At 34.4% G+C, this 27288-nt stretch overlaps 1 protein-coding gene across 11 annotated transcripts in view; it reads left to right on the plus strand.

Annotated features, from left to right (window-relative positions):
- Positions 1–27288, plus strand: part of CAP (Cbl-associated protein) — a 95384-nt gene that overhangs the window by 34120 nt on the left and 33976 nt on the right. For 9 of the 11 annotated variants that reach the window (XM_034331171.2, XM_034331160.2, XM_034331166.2 and 6 more), the window contains exons 5-12: positions 7058–7144; positions 8925–14321; positions 18066–18170; positions 23246–23293; positions 25364–25566; positions 25919–26120; positions 26317–26415; positions 27071–27210. In XM_034331171.2, the coding sequence (XP_034187062.2) occupies positions 7058–7144; positions 8925–14321; positions 18066–18170; positions 23246–23293; positions 25364–25566; positions 25919–26120; positions 26317–26415; positions 27071–27210 (6281 nt within the window). The remainder of the gene's footprint in view (positions 1–7057; positions 7145–8924; positions 14322–18065; positions 18171–23245; positions 23294–25363; positions 25567–25918; positions 26121–26316; positions 26416–27070; positions 27211–27288) is intronic. The other 2 variants (XM_034331164.2, XM_034331168.2) reach the window with 2 other exon arrangements.

Below are 27288 nucleotides of genomic sequence, written 5' to 3' on the forward strand. Positions count from 1 at the left end.
CAGATCTAGTGGATAATATAATTGATATCTTAACCCTTTCAATTTTGCGAACTCGAAAGACCCAATTGATGTGTTAGTATTGTGGGTGCGTAATTGACTTAAATTACTTGGTAAACTCGGAGGTAAATCTATTGCACGATTTGCAACGAACAGTTTCGTTAAATTAACGTCGAAAGTGCAATGAACAAACGGGTTTCATATAACGCTGCTGTAACTTTCCTGTTCATTTCGCTTTGTGTATCGTGTTATGTAGTCGAATTACGTAATTCAGGCCGGAACTATTAGATTCATTGGTGATTGAAAACGGATACATTCATCGATCACAATGCCTTGCGATTGTAGCTAGTGATGCGCATTCAGGACTCTCTTTTGCAAAATTTTCATGCTCTTAAATCGATTTGAAGCTTGTTGAAAATAAAATATTCTTGGAAGTTCGTTGTCCACATTTTTGACTTCTACTCATTGTCAGTCTCCGATAAGTATAACATAATGTTTTATAGATATTTTATAATTTTTATAACTCATAGAAGTCGGACAATCAATTTCTAAAATAATCGTAAATTATAAATAGAACTTCTTTTTATATGGTGATGGTGAGTATTACAAAGGATGCATTGTGTTAAGTTGGTTCCAATCATTATGATCACCTCATAAAATGCCTAATAAAGAAATTATTCGAGGCTCTCAAATAATGAGCGTTTAACGCCCGGACGGCGGATCATGGAGAGGGACCCAGGCTCTGCTGTTCAAAGGTTAAAATGATTCGAAGCAATTAACAGTTCGTCACTAGCTACTAACTGTACCTTCAAACAGTCAATAAAACGTGCATTAAACGTTTCATTTTAATCACAAAGACATCAGATGAGATATTCTAAACACCAAACCATCCAACGATCGCATTTTTCAGAAAGCAAATTTCCATCATATTTCAAAATGAAATTTTTCAATTGTTCAAAATGTTTTACCAACACGGAAGACACAGGAACTTCAAAAATCTCATTCCAAACACCAGACCCTTTGGTCACCACGAAACGACCCGACAGACGTTCATATCACCCGAAATCTAAACGGAAGTTGACGTTCGGGAATCCAGGCTCCAGATTCTTATCTATGCTACGTTCTTTTCGCTCATCCTGGAAGCGAAATAGAACAATCGAAGCTAGAAATAGGTTGGAGATTCATAAATGGTCGAAAAAACGAGAGCTGGCTAGAACCAGAGTAAAAAGATCAAGATATAAGAATCGTGAGGCGGTTTTCGTAGGGTCCAGAAAAAATAATTCAAGGACTCTGGTTAACGGTTGTAAGGAAGACGGAAACGGAAGCAAAGAACTCGAGCGTGAATATTACGAACACCTGGAAGCGCTGAAGTTTCTCATCGAACCTCCGGCCAGTTTCAGAAGCGACGAAACTAGGCAAAACTTTGAAAACAAGCTAAACACGTTGGATTTCAGAAGAATGAACACCGTAGCCATACCGGAAACCACTGATGAATTTTATCATTCTAAAATTTATGGAAAAATGAAAAATCCTGATTCGGGTATTCTAAAAGTAAGCGGAAAGAGGAAATCTGGATTCAGATTTTGTAACGACGAGAGTTTGGATATTGAAAGAACCGTGATTGATCTATTTGTTCGAGCACCGATTTTGAAAAGCAAGAAAATGAAAGCTGTTCGCGGTATTTTGTTCGACGATGTTAAAGAATGCAAAAGTGTACGTTTCGAGGATGAGAATGAAGACAAGGATGTATTGGACGAGGAAGGGAAGGAAACGATGGATGAAGAAAGGACGAGAAGTTGTATAATGCGGAAAAAAATTGATGCACCGGATGTAGTTCACGAGGAAGATATTTTATCGGATTGTGCATGGATGAAGGAAGGTGTCTGCTCTGATGGAAGCTTCGATAAGCTGCCCGTTGTCACCGCAAAAAATGGTAAACTATGGAACAAATGGAATATTTGAAATATGCAAATGTGGAGGAATATCTTTTTCAGAAATTGATTACAATTTTTGCAACTTGATTAAATATGTATAAAAGGAGAAATAAATTTTGATGGGTGGTTTTTTTATTTGAAGATTATTTAGATCGTTTATTTACGAATATTTGGGAACGATTTTCAGTTATTTTTGTTACATTTATTATAATAACAATTTTAATTTAATATAGATAATTTAATAGAGAAAAATTGTACATAAATAGAGGTGATATTAGGTTGTTACATATCCAGTGATCTTCTTTTTAACGAAATGTTTGGAGCTTTTCATTGGACTTATTATTGCAGTTATTAATATCTGAATACTAATCGATTTCAGTTTTACTTTTTCTGTGTGGAAATATCATAATTATTTCAGAAGTAATAAATGTTCATATTGTGAACGTTCTATAATAAAAATCAACATTAAATGTCGTATTAAATTCGTGCAATATTTTATTTCTTTTTTTATCTCCATTTAATTATAGCGATTTTAATAAAGCTTAAATGCATCTCGTTGGTGCGAAATTCTGCAAATTCAGTAAAATAGTTTAAATATTTTCACATAAATTTTAATATGATTTTCCAATTATTTAGCCGTACTGAAATTGTTCAGATTATTCGGATACATTAGTTACAATATTTCATATAATTAAAGTGTTGAACACCCCTTCGTTCTTTCAATAATAAATTTGATGTTCCCTTTTTTAAAGAATTCACATTGTTCCCAAGATTTTATCGTAGTTCTTTGTTAGCTAAACTCCTGAATGTTAATTATGTCACAGTTCAATACCCTAATAACCATTAAAACGTGCCAAATTACTTCTTTAGGGTTGCTTACCCTCCGGTCAAGAACCATTAAACTACAGATTGCTGATAGTGGAACTCGGTAAAGATTTTAATCGATTCATTCAACTTCTCTCTTTCATTCTTTACATCTATAGTAATGAATTTTTTGCGTCATACTTTATGAATTTTACGTATAAAAATAAGGTTTTGTAATTATATAAAATTTATAATACAAAATCAATTTCCAATCTATTGATATTAAATACTTTATATGAAATACAGTTTTCAGTTTAGTTCTTTGTTCATATTTTCGATAGGAAAGTATAATTGCAATTTATTTGGCAAGTCATGATACTTTAAAAAGTCACATATTGATAACGAATAAATACTTGAAGTTTGAACACTTAGCGTAATGAGAAACCTAGAAGGAAGTAAATATGGGTCACTGTGTGTGTTCTAATTTCAGCAATAGCTTTCGTGATAGAAGGCATGTATTAGTTAATAGCACTAGCAAAGATACTTTGGTATTTCCAAGAAGAAATCGATAAAGTGAAATTGCTTTTATCGATATCTCTACGTAATGCTCCCAAACCAGTGCATTCTTTTCCTTTCTCTAAAATTCATAGCCTAATAAATTTTATAAAGACTTTTTTAGCAAATAGCAAATTTATCTAGTTTGAATTATTAAAGATATTAAAAATTAATTTTTAATTTTCAATGCTATCATCTGCTGCTTTAAATTATTTATACGATGACCAATGATATCCAAAGCTATTGTTAAATTTTATATAAGTTACTGTTAATTCAGTATAAATTTTGAGTATACATTTTTTACTACAAATGTTACATGAATCAAGTTTTATTCTGAATTTTACTGTCGAATGAATAAAATTATTAATTTTATAAATCGCAACGGTACGTTGTGCAATGCCGATCAGTGTCGAGTATTTATCGCTTCACGGTATTTTAAACAGCGATATTACTTTTTTACGAACACACTCGGACACTGGTAATCGACGTATGACCATCAGCGTCGAACGAACCCGACGCCGACGCGTTAACGCGCCTTCGATGGGTGCGCCGTTGGGCGTCATGCCCCGAAGGGGCCAAGCCCGCATTTCCGCAGCCTCATCTTCCATCTTTCGTCCTTTGCCTATGCGTCCTCCACGGCTCAGAAGCCGAACCCTTGTTAGGGATCCTTAAGCTTCGTTCTAATTATAAGTCATTATTTATTATTTTCAAACTCTACACAGATTTAACCCCGGAACATTATAGCGAGCTATAATGGAATTCGCTTATTATGATCACTTTGGGACTAATAATATTAAGAATTCTTATCGTTCTTCCCAAGTGTAGTTATTACAATTGATAACAGTAGCCGAAATTCGATTATAATAGCCGGGTTATTTTTAATTAATTTTATATAGCGAATCACACCGAATCGTACTCTACTTGTGTATTAGCTATTTCCAAGCAAAGTTAGGGTAATTATCGATATTTCATCAACCCCACCGATTTTGTTCATTTTTCGTGTTGTTGGGATAATGATTCTAATCAATTTTTTTCTACACATATAATCGCCACTCGACCTTAGTTTTCGAGATGTTTGCAAACGAAAGTTGTTACTATACTTTAAAGTTGCATTGTACTTTTCGTACTTTTTGATATTGGGCCAATGCAATAGCAGATTTGAAATAAAAATAAAAGGTGAAGGTGAACAAAATTTGAGAAACTCTGTCGAGAATCCAGCAACAACCGTCTAGGTACACAATTTCGAGTCACGCTTGCACAGCCAGTCCCCTAAATGACGTTTTTACATCAAACTTGTGCGCATACAGACACATCCACGTACGTGTTGCATTAAACACACCTCAGCTCGTTTGTGGGGTGTACCCACACAAAGATTCGAGGTAAACATAAGTACACGGTGACGCACTACGATGGATGAGGTCTGTGTGTCTCTCCACCCCTCGTACGAGGTTCATGAATAGTGCCACTTCCGAGTTGAACTTCCTTCCGAGTAAACAATACGGAACGACTACAGTGCTGAGCACACCCATCCATTTTTCCACACTTTTCGTTACATCACGTGTCACCTAAATTCGTTACAGAAATTACCGTTCGATTTTCAGTTCTTTGAACTTTCAATTCGAACTGACTATTGTGAAGGAGAAAGAAAGCATTCTTTTTTTGCGATTTACAGTTTTCAATTCGAATAGGTCGAAAATCTGTAGAAAAGAATGTAGAGAAGAAAAGGATAGATATACATACTGATAATGTGGTTTAATATGGTCACTGACCTATATTTGGTTGACGTTTGAATTTCCATAGAAATCCATCCCTAGTGTCATTAAAAATTCTTTGATTCACCGAATTGGAAATACTTGTAGTGAGTACTTGAAATAGGAATAACGAAATTATTTATCGAAATAAAACTTTTCTTTAGCTTTTGCGTGGCAATCAATTATTCTTTTCGTCTAATTTTGCACAAAGGATCATTCTGAAACAGTGATATACATTACGCTTCTTAATTACGTAATTGATCCTATAATCAGACGAAATTATTGAAGAGTGAAGGACAACAGTGGCAATTATAAAAGTGGGAGCAGCTTCTGTTGAGCTCAGAGGAAACACAGTTAATTCGATCGCAAAATTAGCGTGAAGCAAAATGCAAAACGTCGACGCGATTTAAATAATCATCCTTGGAGATAAAATACCCTAATTATTATAATTATTAAGTATGCAAAAGCATCTTTTTTTCAACCCTATGCGACTTCTAAAAAAGTGAAATTTAAAAGCTTGGAAACGAGGTACATAATTATTAATTTAATTTGCTTAATTTGCTAATTAATTTAATATTGAAAGAAACAGAGGATAATCAAAGGCATGGTGTCTGAAAGGTAGACAGAGTAAGGGAGAACTTTTCAATTCAATTTTAATATGGTTTCAGTGATAATGTGCAGTTTAGCAATATGCAACCTAGTATTATATTGTCAAATAATTCAGTTCAGAAGCTTGCTATTGACTGTAATCACCCTTAATATTCAATAAGGGATCAGCGGTGGCTGAGTACAGACACCTCCGTTATACAGTGAACCAGGGTTTACTGGGGGGTGTACTAACCATTGGAAATTCAGGGAAATTCCTGATGGGCAGTTAGGGATTTGAGGCCTAATTAATTAAAATTAGGGCCCGTCGTATCATTAATCCCTCGGTGAAAATTTAAATTCCAGCCCCTGCAGTGAACGTTTGACGTTGTACGACTATCGCCACTTTTAGTTGTGAAAGGGTAAAAGCACGGTTCTATGAGGTTAACCCGGGAACAGTTTGAGAAACTCTGATTCGTAAGCATGTGTACAAACAACACAGGTTGACGGTATACACGCGTGGGTGGGGACAGGAGCATGTTCAACGGCTGGTAGATCTGTTCACGCTCAGTCCATTCCCGCGATTCATGGACCTTACAGGCCATGTCGCTGATTTGTGATCCGTTAACGTTTCATTCGGCCTCTGTAATCGGCTCTATCGCCACTCTTCATGGATTTCTTACGCACTAGGTCCGTTGGATATTGTCTTCGGTCTTTAATTCCTTACCTTGAAATTCCTGCATTTTGTAATTACGTGTGTTGAAGTTTTGAATTTATTCTTTGAGTGCTGAAGGAGAAGAAAATTGACGTGTTATATGTAACTTACCTTTGGCATCCGCATAATTTTAATTCTGTGATTGGAATTACAAGAGTGATTAGAAGATTAAAGTAATTTTTTGATTAAGTATTTTTTGATTATGTGCATTCTCAGTGATGGTAAACTCTCTAGAAAATTGAGATATACATATTTTGTCTTCTTATTTGAGAAATAGTTTAGAAAATCAGCAAGTACTGAAATGAAGTCTAGTCACAGTTGTTTATAATTACCTGTCATTTCCAAAGTATGCTTTCTATTAGACTGACAGTATATTCTCGAGATAGAAACCTCCGCAACTAATTTACTTCTCGAAGCTGCTTCATTTCATATTTTATTTTTTAGAAATATTGTCTGCATATTTACTCGAATATTTTTAATTACATTGCTATTTGACAGTTGTAACAGCCAGTCCAAGATCATCCATTGTCTATTCTATTACATGGTGTAATTAGATTCTCTTTTAAAGTCTTATATCCATATATTTTTAATAGATAATAGAGAAATTAAAATTAGTGGTTTAAATACGTGTTGAAGAGTGTAATTGTTGTGCAAAAATATTTACCATCTTGACGAGTTACGAAAAGTGTTTTACATGTAGTGCATTCTCTTTTCAGATGACACAAAACCTGATCGAAGCTACGCTAATCAAAACGGTGGTCCGAAGAGCTCCTTGATTGACAAACGAGACGAAGCTAAAACAAGTAAGAATAGCAATTTTTATGTCTGTCACTCAATTAACAGGCAATATTCTAGGAATGCTAGCCTGAGTCATGCTTGTTGCACGATCGCAAGGAATATCAATTTCTTTTCTCCTTCGCATTATTCGCATTTGCTAGTTTCATTCGAACGAAGCATCAGAATCACGACTTCATATCATTTCAAAGACTAACTTATCGCCATTGCATTATTTTTGAACATTCAAACATGCAAATTGTAGTACTCCAGAGGACTAAAATATTGACTCTTTGTACATTATTTGTTGTAATTTGTTTCAAAATTTTTCTTAGGTTTTGTGAGGAAATAATTATAATTTTAGTGTTAAAATAATTTTATAATTATGGATTATAAAATAAAAGTACATAAATTGTTCAACAAGGTACAAAGGGTTAATATGATAGAATTTTTTCTTATAAAGTGCATTATCTTTTAGTATAATATTTTTTGTTTTTGTATTGTAAATTATCAACTTTAAAGGGATGAAAGTAGCTCTTAAGGTTGATACAGATTATTAGATCATAGGGGTGCAAAATATGAATATACGTGTAATTCATGCAATAGTGATTTGTTTTTCTTTTATATTGACATGTACAAATACCATGTACGAATTTTTATGAAAAATATTCAACATTTTAGCAGTAAAATTTGCAAGAATATTGTTCTTGTTAGTAATAATTTTCTTGAAATTAATCAGATCAGGTATGATTTTTTTCCCGCTTATATCCCGCATTAATTTATCCATTAAATTTACAAAAGCTAAAGTATAAAATAATTTATTTATCGTGCCATTTTGATTGAAGTGGACGATGAGCTCAGGATTGTTGCTAAAAATTATTATTTAATTTCGCGAGAAAGCATTATCAAAACGTCAATGTTTTTTAACCGCCTTAATCGCAAAAATTTTAACCCTTTCAGCTCTGAATACTTGATAGATGCTGTGAACTAAACATTTTTTTAATTTCCAATTCGTACAATATTAATCATACATAAAATTTGTCTGATACTGTACTCAAGAACTTCAGAAAAAATGTAATATCTTTTTTTTTCTTTATTTTGTTTTACTTTCAACGAAACCAGAGTTGTGGTCCATCTTAATTGCATGACTGATCTTGCATAGGTACACAGTTTATAGTGCATAAATAATTTTGCCTAGATATTTCAATGAGAGTATTTCTAAAATAGGTGGTCAAACTTCAAAAGCATATTCTATTTATTACATAATATGAGCATGAAAAAGATGCTTTCTTTCTGAATTATAAGTACTTTTCGAACGTTAAATCACCTGCTTTTTATTTTGAAGTAATCTACAGCAAATCTAAAGTGGGCTCTAGAAAAAGTCTAATAATGAATTACTGTTTTAAAAAAAGAAGTAAGATGGATAGTAAGGTTCTACTTTTAAATTTTCCCTTAATCGATAGAGCTTTAAGTTACACGTGCATAAATCACATTATTTCGTGAAAAATTTTCCAATAATGGGAGGATTCCTTCCCTCGCATCGTGATTTTTTTTAGGAAAGCCTACAATACCTGCTACTGTATAGATATAAATGGAACTAATTCAATACAGAAATCTCCAATATTCTTTCAAATAGCTTTTCAATTCATTAAGAAAGCATTTCGTAGACTCAACTTCGCATAAATTTTCATTGTTATTACCGTAAATAGAATATGCTATTAAGCCCTTCAGAGTTAAAGTTTTCTCCGAGTTGACGACGAGTTTCCCGGTCGCGATTAAACATTCCCGTCCGATTCTGCGACTGTATAGGATTTCGCGAATCGTTGGACTACGCGACAGATAGCGAAGAAATTACCATGCCACACGGTGCGCGGAATCGCAGAAATCGCAGGGGTCGCAACAGAAGGCGTTTTCAGCCGCATCCGAGCCCAGAGAAAACTTCCAAAGACGACGAAAACACCGTAGAGAATCCAGATGACGCCAGAACTCTTGATGATCCCGCGAGTATAAGCACGAACGACTCCTACGTGGAGAATATACATTACAACGAACCGCAACGAGCAGCTGAACCTGCAACAAAAGACACTGAAACGATTCTGCAAGAAGAAATCTCCAAGACCAGTAGATATACGAGGGAAGAGAGATACAAGATCGAAAAGGGTACCGTGGAGCCAAGCATCAAGGTGGTGGAGATAACAACGATCAGCAGTCTGCCTTTGGAGGCTAAAATTGACCACATTCCTGGAGTTGGTATCCTAGAAACGGGTCGCAGAGACAGAAACCCGGAAGACCAGTCGAACGTCACTGTTTCTGAGCCTATAGAATCATTTCCTTGTTCATCGAACGGTCAGAAGCTTCAGGGATCATCTGGGAACAGTGAACGACTGCAGATTCACGATGTCAGTGACTGCGACGTCGAAACTGATTCCGCGAAACCAGTGATCGTCGAGATGGAATCAGACACGGAGAAGGAAACTGAAGGCAAACACGGTTGGGACACCGTGATGCCGCGAGATGTGGAGAGAAAATTAAGGACATTTATCGAGGGACTGAAATTGCCGACGTATCCCGAAGACGTCGAGGAGACGCGTAAACCGGCGGAAAAGGTTGCCAATTATTCTTCCAAGAAGATTAGGAAAAGAAACGTCACTTCGGAGTCCCATCATGTACGCTCTCAGGCTGCAAGCAGATTTTTGGATATCATTCAAGAGGAGGGAGAGAAATTGTCGGAGGACGAAGAGCAACATATCAGGGATTTTATTAACGAAGAAATTGGGAAGTATCGGAGGGACGAACGAAATTTCGATCGAAGGAAGTGGAGCAAAGAGATTGAGGGAAAGATGGCGAGAGAACACAATGTGAAGATAAATGTGATTAATGTAGATTCGGATGACGAAGAGGTATGTTTGAAAAACGATGGAGGTGAAAATGTAGAAACGAACGAAAGTTCCTCAAATGAAGAGAAATTGAAGAAGAATGTTTTAAAAGATGAATTGGAGAAGAAAAATATAAAAGTTGGTGTCTGTACAGAAAATGGTACTTTGAGTCAGGGGAATGTAGAAAGAGACGTCATAAAAGAAGACTTCAGTAATGGAGATCCATCTGAAGAGGAGAAAAATGAACCATCCAAATTGCACAGCGATGATGCAGTAGATGCTGAAGAGAAAAGGAACGATGAAACATTGTACAGTTATAGCAAAGAAGAAAATAAGGTTGTCGACAACGAGGTAGATGTTAATATAGAAGTATCAAAGGAAGAGTCAGATGAGATAGATTCACTTAAACGCTCTGAAGAAGAACAGTCACAGTTTTCTAACGACAGTTTAGATGATAAATCTGAAGCAGCTGAGTGTTCAGAATTAGATAATAACGATGGAACCCCAATGAGGAATACAGAAAATTCGAACAAAGAATCAGAAGATGCAGACTCACACTTTTCTAAGAATAATGAAGATGATGCTTTAAACGTAAGAAAATCTGAAATAGTGGAATGTTCAGAAATTACTGTTTCGAACGAAAAATTAGATAAAAACGACGAAACCTTAATTAAGAATGTAGAAGATTCTAACAAAGAATCAAAAGATGTAGATTCAAATGAGCACACAGACTCACATTTTTCTAAGAATAATGAAGATGATCCTTTAAACGTCAGAAAATCTGAAATAGTGGAATGTTCAGAAATTACTGCTTCGAACGAAAAATTAGATAACGACAACGAGACCTTAATTAAGAATGTAGAAGATTCTAACAAAGAATCAGAAGATGTAGATTCAATTGAGCACTCGAATAATACTTTAGACAATAATTCAACAGTTGAGGGCTTACAAAATGCGACAGAAGAATCGAAAGTGGACGAAAGTCAAGAAATTCTTCAAAGTAATTCTAAAGATGAGACATCAACTGAAAAATCCACAAAAGATGAAATAAATAAACCACCAGAAAACGGAACGAATACGAAATTTAACGATCCAGAGAAGCAAGATACACGTACCGTGAATAATACTTCGGAATCAGTAATAAAGGAGACTTCGTTGACGATAAAATCTTCAGAAGAGAGCACACACTCAAGAAGCCAAACAGTTACTGTGATAAAGGAACAACGACGTCCTCCAACTCCTCCAAAACGATCCTCCAGTCTCGTGGAGGTCGATTTTCAAGAAAAAGCAAACCCTCAACTTCACGTAAAGGAAACAAGTCCACCTATTCGTCCGCCTCTTCCAAAAGAGAATCTCCATCCACTCGAATCAGGTTCATCAGAAACATCGCCGAATATAAATGATCCTTCACCGACGGCTGTTTCACGCAACGACGCAGTTATGCGAAACACTTGCGACATTTCGAATGCAGCAGAGAAAATCCATGAGATCATCGATGATCTAAGGGCCTGCTCGAGCGACAGCGCTACCGAATTACGAAATTCAATCGAGAACGGCGCCAAGCTTGGCAGTGCAACAAGTCCTGAAATAACGCGTGACTGGGAAAAATGTTCAGTGCCCGAGAACGAACCGCTTGTGCCTGGTAAATCGAAAGCTTCTCACTCGAAGCTGGAACACACCCGACAGAGGATCGTGAAAAACGAAACAAAGATTGAAAAATCGTCGAAGAAGTCGCCGGCATCGAAAAGCTGCGAGGAGGAGTTCGAGGAGATATATGAGAATTACTCGATGGAGAACACTGAGACAAAAGCAATCGTTCGCGAAGATGAAAACGATAAGAGTCGTTCAGACATACTGGAGTCTATTCTGAATGATAAACGAGTACCACTCGAGCAGACGAATGACCTGCAGGGTCAGGACTCGTCCAGCAGCGCTACCACTTTGAGCACAGTAAAGTACAATCCCATGGAAACATGGCAGACTGATATTTGCTCCATAATAACGGAAGAAGCGAGGAAAAGTAAATTGAAACGCGAAACTGAAGTGGAGTCGTGTAGCCTGAAAAGTAAACTACCTTTGCTGAAGGGAGAGGAATTGTACGAGGCTACGAATGGACGCGAAGGTCCAGTCACTCCGGAACCTATACCGTATTCTCCAGTCGAGAATTTACCTTATAAACTCGTAGGAAGTAGCGATAGTAGTAAAAATCAGTTACTGAACGGAACAGTTGAGCCAGAGCTTTTGAAAGACCTTTGCGTTAAGAGAATTCTGTCGATGCCATACGGGCCGCAAATAATCAACGAGTTAATGCTGCCCAAGTTTAACATCTTCAAAACTCTTCGGCCGATTTCAAGGTTTGCTAACGACGATGCTAGAGGCCTTTTAGGCATGCATGGAGTGAGTGAGCAGCAGCTCGAAACAGCTAGACTAACAGCTTCGCCAGGGCTGATGCCCCCTGATCCCTGTAAAACCCCTGTTTCAGACCGGAATAAGTATCTGCAATTAGAACAAAAGGAACGCGCGATGGAGAGACCGGAAACGTGGGTAGGCTTGTCGACAACGAGGGATCCTAGACTGCTCCTCTGTCTCTCTCCTTCTCAACAGAAGACCACGATAAAAACGAGCGCGGACAATTTACTGGACCTCCATAAAAAGTTCCTCAACAGACACACTTACTACGAAGAAGAACCACCATCTTGCGTCCCAGTTCCAAGGTACAAGATTGATCTACGTAAACCTGATTCGAATCCCTCGAAATCCGAAGATGCTCAGAGCAAGTCGACCAAGAGACTCCTGGAGATCATCAAAGAGAACTCTGATAGCTGTCCTATTCACAGTCAGGTGAATTCGGGACATTCGAAGTTGTCTTCCGAATGGTCGAGTCCGGAGAAAGGTCACGAGCGCTTTAAGGTCACTCGCCTTTGCGACTGGCTGAACTTGGCCAGACAAGAACCGATTGACATCCGAGCGCCATCTCTCGCCGACGATTTACTCGCGGAACCGTCGGCCGACGGGAAACGAGCCGATAAGAGAAGAATCGAAATTGTTGTCGAAGAGCCAGTAGTTGACAGCGTCGGGGAGCATGGACATCGCGCCAACGCCGCTCTAATGGTGAACCCGGTGGAAAGGCCTGACCCTCCTGCCAGAAGCTCGACGCCTTTCAACAGAAGTCCAATTACCCTGAACAGCGCTCTTATCGACAAGTCAGGTGCGCCCGAAATTGCCGGGAAGCGAACACCTCCTAAGAGAACCATCGACCCGCGCTATAACGTTAATCCTGCCCTCATAGACGATAGGGTCGAGGTTCCGCCACGAATTAAACGCGTGGTGAACGTGGATAGGTCGTGCATCGATACCACGAGCATCTTCGATCAGAGCCCGGCTAGGAGCAGCCTGGAGCCCCGGAAATACGGAAACGCTGAGGGCCTCAAGCACACGACGGCCACGGAGATCGTGCAGAATCTGAAGAAGTTCCAGACCGAAAGAGACGATCAAACGGAGGGTCATTCGAAGTGTCCCGTGCCCGAAGAGTACCTTGCACAGCAATTAAGGTACATAGAATTGTTGGAGAACCAGCTGAAGAATGTGATCCTGGCTGAAGAGGAGGAGAAGGAGGCGTTTGAGAAATTTCAAACGCACGTGAAGCAAAAGTCACAGGGGAAAGAGAAATCTTTGATGGGAACCAGTGATAAAGAGGACGTTTCAAAGGATTCGAAGGATGATTCTCGAGTGGAGAGCCAGAGCTGGCAGGAGAAGTCCGAGCAAGTGGAGAATGATCACTCGGAGAAGATTAACAAACAGGGACACAGGGACTTTGTGAAGAAGGTGCAGATCAAAAATGGCGTTCACGAAGAGGAGTCTTGCGAGAAAATCGAACGCGTCGAGCATTCTGTAATCACTAAGAAAGAGAACAAAGATGATCGTACGGGGAAGACGAAGACGGATATACCGAAAGCATCAGCGGTGGTGGTTAACGGCGAGGCGTTTCGTCAGCGAATGTACGACGAGTACGTGCACAAGGTTTTGGAACGGGAAGAGAGGAAACAGCACAAAGTAGTGAAGATCAGCTCGCGTCAAGATATCCAGAAATCGAATAATAAATTGGGAAAAAGCGGCATGTGCTCCGTTGAAAAGGAATTCATCGAGAAGGCGAGAAACAGATTGAATAAGTTCGGTATTAAGCTGGACGAGAGTGAGTCGGAGAGCGATGGGAAGCGTGACCAGGAGAATATTGTCGAGGCAAAGTGTTTGATTGACGGGAAAGAGCTCGAGGACGCGAGAAAATTGCCCAAGCATTTGCAAGAGTTCCTCAAAATGTCCGACAAGGACGGTGAGTTCCGTCGAATCGAGGATTTTTGTTACACGTCGGTTTTCCGATTTTTCGTCCGAGTGTTTTCCGCTTGAATTTTCCATTTTTTTGCAGAATTCATAGCGCAAACGAGAAAATCGTGATACCTGTTGCGAGAATATATTTTTCTTTTGTTTGGAACTTTGTTTTGGAGGAAAGCAATTTTGAAATTTCATTGAGTGCTTTGTTCTTTAATTAAATAATTAGACATCAATCTGTGTGTTTTTTCTTTAAATATTTTTAAAAAAGGTTAAATATTTTTAAACAAATGGGTGGTTGTTTATTAGGATAAATGGATTATCTAATCCGTAGCTTAACGCATTTCAGCTCACTGTCCTCATTTGAGAACTAAGTATGACATTTTTTGTTATTCCATAAAATAATTAAAATTAAATTTGCATCACAGGTAACGAGGCAAATTATTAGATTTAAAAAAAAGAGGAAATAAAAATTGTTCAATTAAAAGCTGATTTCAGTTGTATAGGTAGATTTCGATTGGATATTGAAAATACAACATTTAAAATTGTCTCTATAAATTTTAATTTTGAAAATGTAAATCGGCGTGGAAATGATTAATGAATGGACCTCCGGAGTGGTTTGGCAATATTTTCACAAGAACATAAAAAATTGTTAAAATGAAATATAGAAATGGGTATCCGGATATCCGGATATCGGTTACCAATACAAGGATTACTCGATGAAATTTTAAAATTGATTTAAATAAAAAAGACTGCTTTATGATTTCTGTTTATTTTTCTGTAAGGTATTATTATTTTTATGTTTGTATTATAAATTTTGCTGCATCCTGTGCAGAGGGGTTCCAGAAACAGGTGATCAGACTTCATTATCATTTTGTTTATCATTAAATAAAAGAAAATTTTCTTTTCTAGGATATAATTATTTTTTCGTTTATAACAGATTTTGGAAATTATGTCTTTGAAGTTAAAAAGAGTTGGGTTGTCTTAAAATTAAAATCAATTACAGTAGAATAATAAACGTGAAAAATATCAGTCTTCATTAAGGCAAGGGTTTAATTAAATTATTCTAAAGTATAGGATATCCCTCTTAAAATTAAACACCTTAATCCATTAAAAATTGTATTTTACTCTAACTTGAAAATTGAAATTTGTAATTTGAAAAGAATTTGTTATATGTAGATTTAAAATTGAAAATCATGAACTTTGTAATTGAACCTTTTTTCCATTTTTTCATCGTTGATAGCAGAATATAACTCTAAATTTGATAGTTAAGAGAATATTTACAGGTGTCCTGTTAAAACACATATTCCTATTCTTAAAGTTTGTCCACCTGTTTTTGAAACACCTTTGTACAGAGTAAGTCATTATAACTTAGCACTTTGAATGACTGCTACTAAAATTAATTTCAATTACTAAATTCTCATAGAACAGAAAATACTTTTTATGATAGAATCTTTTGTTTTAATTTTGAAACTGAAACAGTTGTTTAAGGTGTTCAGTTACTCATTTTGGGTATGAGATACAATTTAGATAAATAACAGTCACTAATGCACGTTCGTATCGTTGAGTTGTACTACTTAGGTGTTCCATCTGCCTTCACTAACGGTATTGAAAGAATGGTTTTGTATTTTGATTTGAATTTTGTATGAGTACCGTATTTTTTATTTTTGTGTTTTGCTATTTTTTAAGGTGTTGTATTGCTTAACTTTTATCTCAAATTAAGTTGATAAGAATTTTTCCGGTAAACCAGGGAGTCTATAAAAATATTTCTAAGAATTGAAAGCTGAATATATTAAGATTAGTTTAAAACAGTTTTCATTATTTTAATTTAAAGAATTGGTAAATATTTAAAACTCCAATATTTTTTATATAAACTTCGAATCTTTAATTTATAAATCATGGTTTAATATTTTACCAAAAATATTTGTGAGTTTAATTCATTTGATCCATAAAGTAATTCCTACTATAAGAAGTTCCAATAAAAGAAATTATTTGGACAACATTCGGAAACTTTCTTAAGTTTCTTGGACACTGAACAGTGGTCAGAAAAAAGAAACAGTTGTATATACTGATAAGAGGGACTGCGATTGGTTTCTTGCCAATAAAGTAAGAATGCCAGGAGATAAGTTTGTTGGCTTTTGCGCTGGTCATAGGTTATCGTATCGGAACTAGTACACAAAAACTATCATCTATCATCATAAAGTCTAATTTCACTTAATTTTTCTGGCGCCACTACTCAAGCTTTGTATTTCTTTAAAGACAACATAAACAGTTTAAAAATAAGCTATATAGACGATGTTAGAATAAATAGCGCAAAGAAAATTCGTATGATCGTATAAACCAAGGAACTATTAATTTCTGAGGAAGTTACCCGTGTGTGAGAAAGAAACGTGTTTCGTGTAATTGAGGGACGTTTAGGGTAAATATCCACCATGGACGATTTATTTTTCCTCGATGTCAAATTACCGCGGATGAGCCTCGAGGTTGGTCGGTTGCAATGTTCATGATTCATTCGAGAATAAGAACCTAAATATAGGCGTCATCGAGAAATAGGCCACCGCTCGTAGAAACGTTTCGTTGCGAGTCCAGCTTTACGCCGGAACCACTGTCTCGATTTTGGCTATTTCCAACGAATTGCGACACGATCTGCCACCTACATCCGTTGCTTTAACTGGTTCTCCCTCAGACCTTCATCCTTTCGAAGTAACAAAACTGATTATTATTAATGATTTAACCTTTAGAGGACAAAAAACCTATTTCTAGACCTCAGAGGGTGTTTTATTGTTCATAGTATAATACCTAAGTACATGTATAAAAATTCTAATTCGAAAATATAAAAATTTAAGAAAAAACCTGCACCGCCCTTTAAATGTTAATGCACTGTTGCAGATTGATATATTACATTAATGGTATAATTTCAATGGTATCGTGCCATGGTGTCTTAATTTCTGAATTAGCTAATCATAATAAATTCGTAGTGTTATGAATCTACTTTAAAATATTAATTTATGCAGAAGTAATGATCGTTATATCATTTTAACTAATTTTTTGTTATATCAAAATTCTAATTGCTAACAATCCTTGAGATTGTTTATTTTTTATTTCCATTTTGAAAACAGCTTATAGTGGTTGGATTATTTTCAGTTTCTTATCAAAGCAATCTCATGTTGCTATTATTACTCATTCTCAAGAAAATGTATGTATGATGTAACATGTACAACAATTTTATGAAAAATATAAAGATGAACGAGTACTTACATATATTGCAAGAAATTTTCACAAATGTAACATTTTAACATTTTTTTAAATAATCAGAGGAACGTTTCATTCAGACCATTCGAGATCATTATTTCTTTAGTCTCTTTTTTTAACACAGTTTCTAACATCTGCTAATTTCGTAATACCATAATTAACATCAGTGGAATATTTTCTTCGTTGCAAAATTTAAAAAGTAAGATTTTAATTGATACCTCTCATTCAGCAGAGAACTGCGACTTACGGTTTTTCCTCTAGTTTCTGGATCGTTAAAAATAGAGAATTATTCACAGTTTACATAAAGATAACCACCAGGGAGTTCTCAAAGTTCCTAAATACATCCGCAAACAGGAAGCGTAGTAAATATTCCACTAACGGGCTTTTCTAACCTTTTAAACATCGTTAAATAGCAATTTTTGACATTACAAAATTTTGCACTAATTTATTTTGTTTTCCTTTTTTTTTTGGATGTTTCGACACGCTTTTATTAAAGGGATAAGTTATGGCTTAGTCGCAAAGGAAAATGACAATGGGTACGATCTGCTGCACGAGATTGACAGTGCTTTGAAATTTGGCAAAGGATTTCTGTTTGGGAAAGGTGCGTTTCATTTTGCTCGATTAATTAAGGCATGCTGTTAATTTGCATGAATAATAATTATGAAAAAAAGATACTGTAATTTAATAATCTGAATATTTTGCAGTAAACATTGATTTTTTTGTAAATTTTCTTTCACTACCTATTTTTACATTTCATTTAGCATTCTGTTTTTCTTTAATTACACTGTGTAATTATTTTTAGCATTCTATTTTAGATCCTGCTGATGCATTATATTCAGAGTAAAAAGAATTCTATCTCTGATTTCTTGTAATAGAATTCTATCTTCATTTCTTTAAATGTCTAAAGCCTGTCTGTGTCAGAAACAGGTTCCATTTTTTCTTTTTTCATGGAAAAATAGGTAACCGAGTATTTTTAAATTACAAATGCGAAGTACAGACAAGAATTTTAATTTGAACAATGTGATTAATTCCCAGTGAAATCAATTTTTATCTTGCTTCATTTTTATTGTTAGATTAAATATTCACGAACATTTATTAGAATCATTTACGTGTATTAAAATAAAAAATAGAAGAAATTTTTCCTCGATATAAAACCTAATAAAAATATATAAATTATTCATAAATTAAAAAGGGAGGTTCCTATTCTCATTAATATTTTTCATAAAATTGTATGTAGTTAAAAATATTAATTAAAATTAATTATTTGTGTCTTCATCACATTGATCGCCACAGTAGAAATAACTATATTTAGTCAGCCACATGATGCAGTGTATTATTGAAGATAATTAAAACTTAACTTTTTAATACAGTGCTTCAGTTTGTTATTTTACATTTTTTGTGAATATCCTCGGATTTTCATTTTTAATTATTTAATCAAAGGTGTATCCTTTGTCGATTGAAGTTTATTTAAAAAATAATATTATTTTCCCTTCTCTTTTTATTCGTCCAATAGATTATGATAGGCGTGCTACTCAGTCACTATTTATTAATAGCTGTTTTATTTTAAATAAATGAATCAACATTAATTAATCGATACATTATAGATAAATATCTCTAACAGGTTCATTGATCTGTATCAAAAAAAGACTTCTAACTAGAGAAAAGAATAACACTTGTGAAGCAGATCCACGCGAATTTCCTGCGTTACAAGCGTCCCGACGCGTCCCAAGACTATTCTAAAACACCGGCTTCTGCGTAGTTAAACGTCGCCGATCGTGGCGATGGCGTCGTCGTAGTCGCGTTTTCAGGCGTCGCGACGCTTCTCAGTCCTCGGTCATCCCTCGAGCTTCTTACGTTCTCGCGAGTTACGATCGTGCGTTGATATTTCTACCGAATCGATCGACGATCGACGAAGCAATAATGTTGGAGAAAAGTGAGTGTCAGAGTGTGATGCGTCGCGACGCCACGATTCCAGGCGACATTGCATAAAGGATTCGTTCAACAGGTTGTCCTGCGATCTGTTTTAAAATGGAACGCGCTTCGAGTAGCGCTTTGGTGTTTCGAACCTGCGGAGTTTATTTCATACAGAGTGTTGAAAAAAAAGTGAAGATAAAAACCAATAATACTGTTTTAGAAGATTATTAGAAAATAATCATACTACAAATTATTCATATGCGTATAAATTTAAAATGATAAAAGGAAAGAAAAAAAGTACATACTCATCAAATTAAATAATCTTTTTTATTTCTAAATTCAATTTGGAGTTAAATTGTCCAAATTAATTTTTTGTAAATTACTCAATGCTCGAAAAAACTCTGTTTAATCTTATCTATTTTGCTCTTTAACAGAGTTAATCTTGATTTTTATTAAATGATGATTAATTATTAGACGTCACTAAAAGCATCAGTTAAATCACAAAATCGGCCACGTGTAATCACATTTGCTAAAAAGATGTTGCAAGATCATTTGTGAAACAATATTTACGTTTCATGAAATAATATACGAGGTACCTGCTGAAAGCATGAGCTCACCATTCGATGAGGACATTCTAATGTGTTTTACATGTAACCCTCTTATAACACGATAATTCGTATCGAGTTTGTGTTACATGAGAACAATATATTATTTGATAAATACCAGAAAGCAATAAATATATACAAAATTTGACATTCCGTTTCAAAAAATGAAAACAAAAGAAAGACTTGTGGTTGAATGATTTTTAATATCTTTAGAAATTTGTGATATTGAAAATAAACTAATATAAATAAAAATTCTACTGCACTCTTTTTATAATAGTTTAGTTATCTGTATGTAAATGATACAAAAAAATAATCATCCAATTATTTAAAATACAAGCAGTATCCATGATAATTAGGTAAATGTAACAAGTACATGTGCAATAACTATATGTGATTTGTGTCACAAATTGTAATTTTTAAAAAGGGGGTTGGAACTTTTTTACAATTTCCACCATTCTTCCAAACAGTCGTAACAAACTTACTTCTCGAAGTTACTATCTTTATTATCTAATGAAAGAGTAATAAAATTGCGGTATCGAAACTGGCACAAACTTTTCAGATGACCTAGTATTTTCTTTTATCGATTGGATGTTACATATAAATTTTCCGTAAATGTAATTTAATTAACCCTATATTCATTTTCATTTCTTATACAGAATCAAAAATAAAAATCAATTGACATTAACAATACATAATAGGTATTTTTTATCTATTCTTTTCATAACATTTTGTTACATTTGTTATCCATAACTTCAAGTATTTAATGCGAGTATTTTTAATTAGATAAGTGTGATCTAATGTGTGATCAATTCCTATAGAAATTGAAGCATCCCCCAGATATGAATACAGTGAACGTGTTAGATTCGTGTCGTTGGTCATTGATGATCTCTATGACAGTCAGTTTGTTAACAAAGTTAGATTATGATAGTTTGGAACATCAGTAAACCCCAGAGTGGTTTGCTAATATCGAAGGAAAGGTGGAGCAGTATGTTGATTATATAAGGGTGTCGCGTTACTGCTCAGCAGATTGCACGAAATTGCAATATACGTGTGTTCGTGGCTGAAGTTACGCGCTATTTTCGTTTGTTAGCTTCATCTTTCTTCCGTTTCTTCTCGCTTCTTTCCGGTCATGGAATTTTCAATTTGCGCGGCTACGTTTTATCAATCCATCGATTCGTATTGGAATTCTTTTCTTCCTCTTATTTCTAACATGATAAATTATTATTTCACCGAGCATTTTATCTTCTTTCAGTTTCTGAAAATATAAATTGATTTCTGATAAAATGCCAATAAATTTGACTTTGATAAATACATTAAGTTAAAAGTTAATGAAAATTTTCTTAAATTTTTTTATATATGTGATAAATAAATAATTTTGTTTATTGAATCCCTTAAAGATATAATAGAAGCCTCTAATCAATTAATTAATTAAGATAATAAATGATATTGTGTTAGTAGAAATTTAATTAAATTGTTTTCGTGGCTATTAAAATATTGTGTAGATTTTTAATGAAAGAATCGTTATTGTATCATGTTTGAAATTATTTATAATATGGAATTATTAAAGTATGATATCCTTAATTCCACTATACGTATACTTGAGATCTGTGCTAAATAAAAGCAATAGTAGGTTCTGTTGACAAGACAATCTATTTTGAGAACCCTACGATCAGAAGATAATAGGGTAGTATTACTCATTCAACAAATCTGCACGATAATACAACATTTTTTTTTTCCAGTGACGTAACGTATCTCTTACTTGTGATTCATGGACAAAATTTAAAATATTCTTTTGTATTTCAGCAAACTTTCATTTAATTAATAACTTCTGAAATGAAATAAGCTGAAAGATAGCTTTGCTAACTTTTTTGCAAAGTAAGCTCTCTCTTTAAAACAGTTATTTTCTGAAACAATATACATATTTTATCAGACGTTTATTTTACTGATATAAACAGCATTGAAACTTTTCTTCTGTTACAAATGCCTCAGTTCTTTAGTTACGAGAAATTGAAAAGCTCGTATTCGACAATAAGAATTGTCCAACTTTTTATCAGTTTCTTCTTTTGTTTGTTTTTATACACAAATGGATTGTCTAACTTTGTTTAAGCTTCTTTTGTTCCATTTTCTGTAGGTTAAGGAATACGTAGCTTCAGGACATAGGCTATTTTACCTTTTTGATTCCTTGAGTTCTTGAATTCTCTTTTGCTGTTTCATTCGAAGCTCATCAAGCTCGCTTCTATTATTAATGACTTGCATCGTTCTCGTAAAGAAGCAATTTAAGGGGCCTTTAGTAGCTTCTTCATCGTGATTAAAGGTCAGAGAATACTGTCTCGATGAATCTTAGTTTCTGACATTATCAGAAGTCGGTTATTATCACAGTGAAAGGACAATCATTCATCTAATCTTCTAATAAATAATAAAATTATATTATGTCAGTGACCAGATTGTGGATATTTAAATAAATTTTAAATATTTTAAACGTCTTTTTTTTTAGTTCAAACTCTGATTTCAAATTATTTATTCATAGGCACTATTCTCAGGCAGATTTGAATTCCAAAGCCAAAGTCTATTTCTTGATCAGCCATTAAAAAACTGTAATCGAAGTTGAAGCTGTCGATTAAACGAAAAAAACAGTAGGTATTATTTTTGGAACTTGTTTAAAAGGAGACTTCTGTTTTTTTTCTTTGCAAATACTGTGTCTCGAATAGTAGTAATTATGGCATGCTTCCAAAGGTCACGTCGCTTGTCAATGCGGATATCACCTTTAAATAGAACATTCGAAATCAACAAAGTAATTAATAGGCACAATAGATAGAAGATTAATTTTTTTTTTGGTCACACTAAATGTTAAGCAATGTACGTCTTAACTTATCTTAATATAAAAAATTAAAATAATATATTATTTTGTACAATCATTACAATATTGCAAATCTTGCAAAAATACTGCAGCATACACATTCTCCAAATTTTGTAACAATTTTACAATAGTATGAAAGCAGGACAACCTTTGTTGAAGTGAATATCATATGCATTGTAAAAGTAAATTTTAATTTTGGGCGGTTTGTTAATCTTTCTCTGAATTGATATCACTGCTGTGTGCTTCAACAAACAGAAATAGACATGATCGAATCTTTAAATGATTTGTTGATCTTTTCAGAGAACGTTATGTTCGCTCCCACGTTTAAAGCTTCGTCTGCGACACCAGGTAAAAATTGTAGAAGAAGGGGTGCAACTAACAGAATGCTTTAAATCTTGTGTGTTAAAAAAAGGAGGAAATAATTACCATATTTAATAAATTTTTGTTAAATATTCATAAATCGATTAAGTTTGATAAACATAGTAAACATAGCTTTAATTATTAAGATACGTGTCGATTATTCTTCAAATATGCATGTTTGTGATTAAATTCTACTCTTTTAAACCTGTTGTAAAAATAGAATCCTAGAGTCCTTTTTCTTTTTATTGTTTTACCAAGTTCGTTTCTATTTCCGGAATTCTTGTAAGAAAGTTATTTGTCTATAAATAAGCTAGTCAGTTCGAAGTTGTGCCATCATTAAAGTTATCCAATTCCTCAACCATGTTTAAATTAATTGGAACGAGAATTGGCGTCGCTCGCAACACCTCTGTTCCAGGTAACCGGTTCAGTATTGTACTCGAGCGCTCCTCAGCCAATTAAACCTGCCTTAATATCGACGCCCACGGAATTCTAATTTTACGAATCTTACATGAAATGAACTACCGTCGTTCGTTTCAGTGCTATTGTAACAGACACGAGTTGCAACAAAATTACTGCTTATTAATAATATGGAAATGTTTGATTATGTCTACATTCTTCTTTAATTCTTTCGATACAGATTTAATTTGAAGAAATTTCCCACATGGGTCTGAATTAATTTTCTTTCTAAAGAGTTCTGTAGCTACGAAAACTTAACAAATCTAAATAAATCCAAGTCTTGTTAAAAAGTTAATTGATAGTGCCCATGATACTCTGTCAGTCAACAAGATAATAGTGTTAACGAGATATCCGGATTATACCAAATAGCCTCGAAGAAATTAATAACCATTTCGAAATTGTATGAAGGGGAACTAATACCTTGATAATTATCGCCGCCACACTGTCGGCCAAAAATTGCTTTCGCGCTTTTCTGGGATCGGTTGACGTAATGGACTGAGAAATCAGCACGGAAAGAACGATGCTTTATACAGGCTGGTACAAATGAAAAGGAAAGAAACATTATAAAACTTAAATATTTTCCATGAAGTCACAAAAATTTTGTCACATAAAAATTCATTTGTATTTAAATCTGTATAATACTTATAAATCCAAAGTTTTTATTAATTCAGATAAATTTTAAAAATAAACATTTAGTTACTGTTATTCTCTTGATTTAAAATATTTAAAATCAATTTTTGCAAAAGAATTTCTTACAGAGAAAAAGATTTTGTCATATCCGCCTTCTTTATCACACTATCAGTTATGGGGCGCCCTGTATAGTACGCCTCCACAATCCAAGATTAGCGAGTCTCAACAGAATGTTGATTTTGGCTGATTTCTGCTAAATTCACGTGGCACAGTCATCTGCTACAGTGCAAAGACCCTAACTTGTTTACTTTGAATCTAAATCTACTGTTCGTATCGATTGTTACTTACGTGGAATAATAAGATGCAATGAAAATGGAAAGGGTGAAAATGATTTTGTATATTTGTTCTATCCACGAAATGTTCGATTTAATTTGATTGTTTTACTACTTTGTTTTTCTTGGAAGTTATATAGTAAGATTGTAGACTTTGATGAAATGCTTTGGTTGAAAAATAGGAATTAGAAATAGAACAAAGATTATTTTTAATACAATTGAATCATTCTTTCGTTATTTAGCGAAAGTCACCCTATTTCACGTCGAAGCTAAATAGATTGTTTGAGAATTATTTTTTATTTTGATTAATTTTTTGAGATATGGTAATAGATGATACCAGGTTTTATAAATAAGACATAGTTTCGCATAGAAGAATGCATTTTTATTTTGCAGTTTGATTTAATGTTGTGATAATCATAACAATAATAAAAGTACCGATTTCTGTAATTTGTCGATTTGAAATAATTGTGATTTTAATTTCAAACACCAATTCAAGACTGTTATTATCGTTGAAATGCAATAATTCATTAACATTCGGACTGTATTTGTGTTTTTGTATACTAATGCGTGCATTTTAATATTTTAAAGGGATTTGCCGAATAATGATTGCGATGGTCTAACGACATACTTTGATTGTCAGGCGTTTGGTCACCTGGAAGCGAGCCACCTCCACCCCCGAAGGAACCAAGTCCCGAACGAAAAGAATCTCAGAAGGATGGTGGAATACCTCCTGTCTGGACACCTTCCAGCGCTGGTGCCAGTCCCGTGCCTGAAAAGAAGGAATTTCGGCCAGTGCAATTCGAAAGCCCGATTCTAAGCCGAAAAAAGCCAGCACAGCAGGAAGTGAGTTATCACGATTTACGTTACCATCCCCCTGGGAAATTTATTGACTGCTATTAGGCTTTCTGTTTCCTTTAAACTGTACCAAGTGAATGAAACTTTGTGTACAATGGTTCACATTAATATTTGTATACCGGAATGTTTAGGTAGTTATTCTCTCTTCTAAGGTAAAGAAATAAAGTCTGAAACAAAGTATTTCTAACAATTCAAAAATGAAGAAAAGGAATTCCATATTAGAAGCTTTCAGTTTAGTAGTTTTAAAATTTAACAGATATTCTGGGTAGATGCACTCTCGTTAAACCTCAGAAAAAGAAAACTTCTTGGCAATCAAATTTATATTTCTTTCGAAACTTAGTTTTCTCAGACCGCCCAGAAGGCTCCACCGCCTTGGCAAGCGGAAAAAGAAGAAAAGGAAACGATTCGAAGTGCAGTTTACGAGAGTTCGCGAATTGTTAATTCGCACTCGGCTCCATCGCAAGGACTAAATTCATTAGCTTCGACGCCTCGTCTGCCACGTGCTCAGAATCCAACTATAACGCTACTGCAGAAAGCAAGAGGTATGATATAATATATTAGATCTTGCAATTAGAAGCAAAAGAATAAGATAAAATGATTTTAAAAATGTATTACTAATGGTAGCCATTCAGAATTATTTATAGAATATTATATCATAAAAATTCTATTTTTAATATTAACAGGAATTTAAAAAAACGTAGTAGTATCATTTAAGGGAAATATTTTTTATGATTCCAGAAGGGCAAATCCCCAAAGGAGCTGCTTATCTGGAAGAAAATGAAACAGTGAAACGTTCAACGAACGAAGAAAAGCCACTCGTTAGTCCAGGTGAAATAAGTGAGTACATTTTTCATTTACCTTATTACAGTATTACGTAACATTCACCAAGCATTTTCAACTTTTAACCCCTTACCTTGTAATGTCAAGGAAACTCGTGGGTTCTTTCATTACAATCTACATCAATCTTTTCAGTATAGTGCAATTTTTTCATTTCGTTCCTAAATTGTTTCATAACAAAATGTCGGATTTTAATCAAAACTTCATTGGCTGTAAACAATTTTAATCAAAATAAACATCGTCAAAATCTATGTATTTTTATAATAGACACATAAATGTTGTTACTTTAAATATTTAATAAAAGTTATTTTATTATTATTAATTTTTTATAATAATATTGCACATTAAAGTTAACATTTTTGAAAACCGATATTATTATGGAACGATGTTATAATTATAACTGGTGAAATTCTACTTCAAACAGTAAATAGAAAAATTTAATTTAAATAAAATTATTAAGCCAAGAGTTGAATTTTATCCTTAATTGTAAGTATATGAATCCACGTGGTTAATCGTCCATTTAAAAATAATAATTAAAAGATACCTTTGTGAGTGTAATATTATCAGAATCTTTCCTGAAAAATTTGTGTTCTAAAATCTGTCGCGAGTATTGCAGTATTTTACTTTATGTGAAATTAAACTGATATTCGCTCAGTCTACACGGTGAAGAAAGAATACGAGAGCGAGCCGGAAACGGATAAAGAACCGCCGAAGAAGATGGCCGATTTAGGTCCTCGAAAATTCGAGGGTATTGGCCCAACAACTAAAGAGGGTATACCTCTTGTATTGAGATCGGTAGGTCTGTGAAACACTATTGAAAGCTTTCGAATAATTTACAATGCAAATTTTGATTGATAGTTGATCAATTTTATT

The sequence above is a fragment of the Osmia lignaria genome, chromosome 14, assembly GCF_051020975.1.
Source record: "Osmia lignaria lignaria isolate PbOS001 chromosome 14, iyOsmLign1, whole genome shotgun sequence".
Lineage (NCBI taxonomy): Eukaryota > Metazoa > Arthropoda > Insecta > Hymenoptera > Megachilidae > Osmia > Osmia lignaria.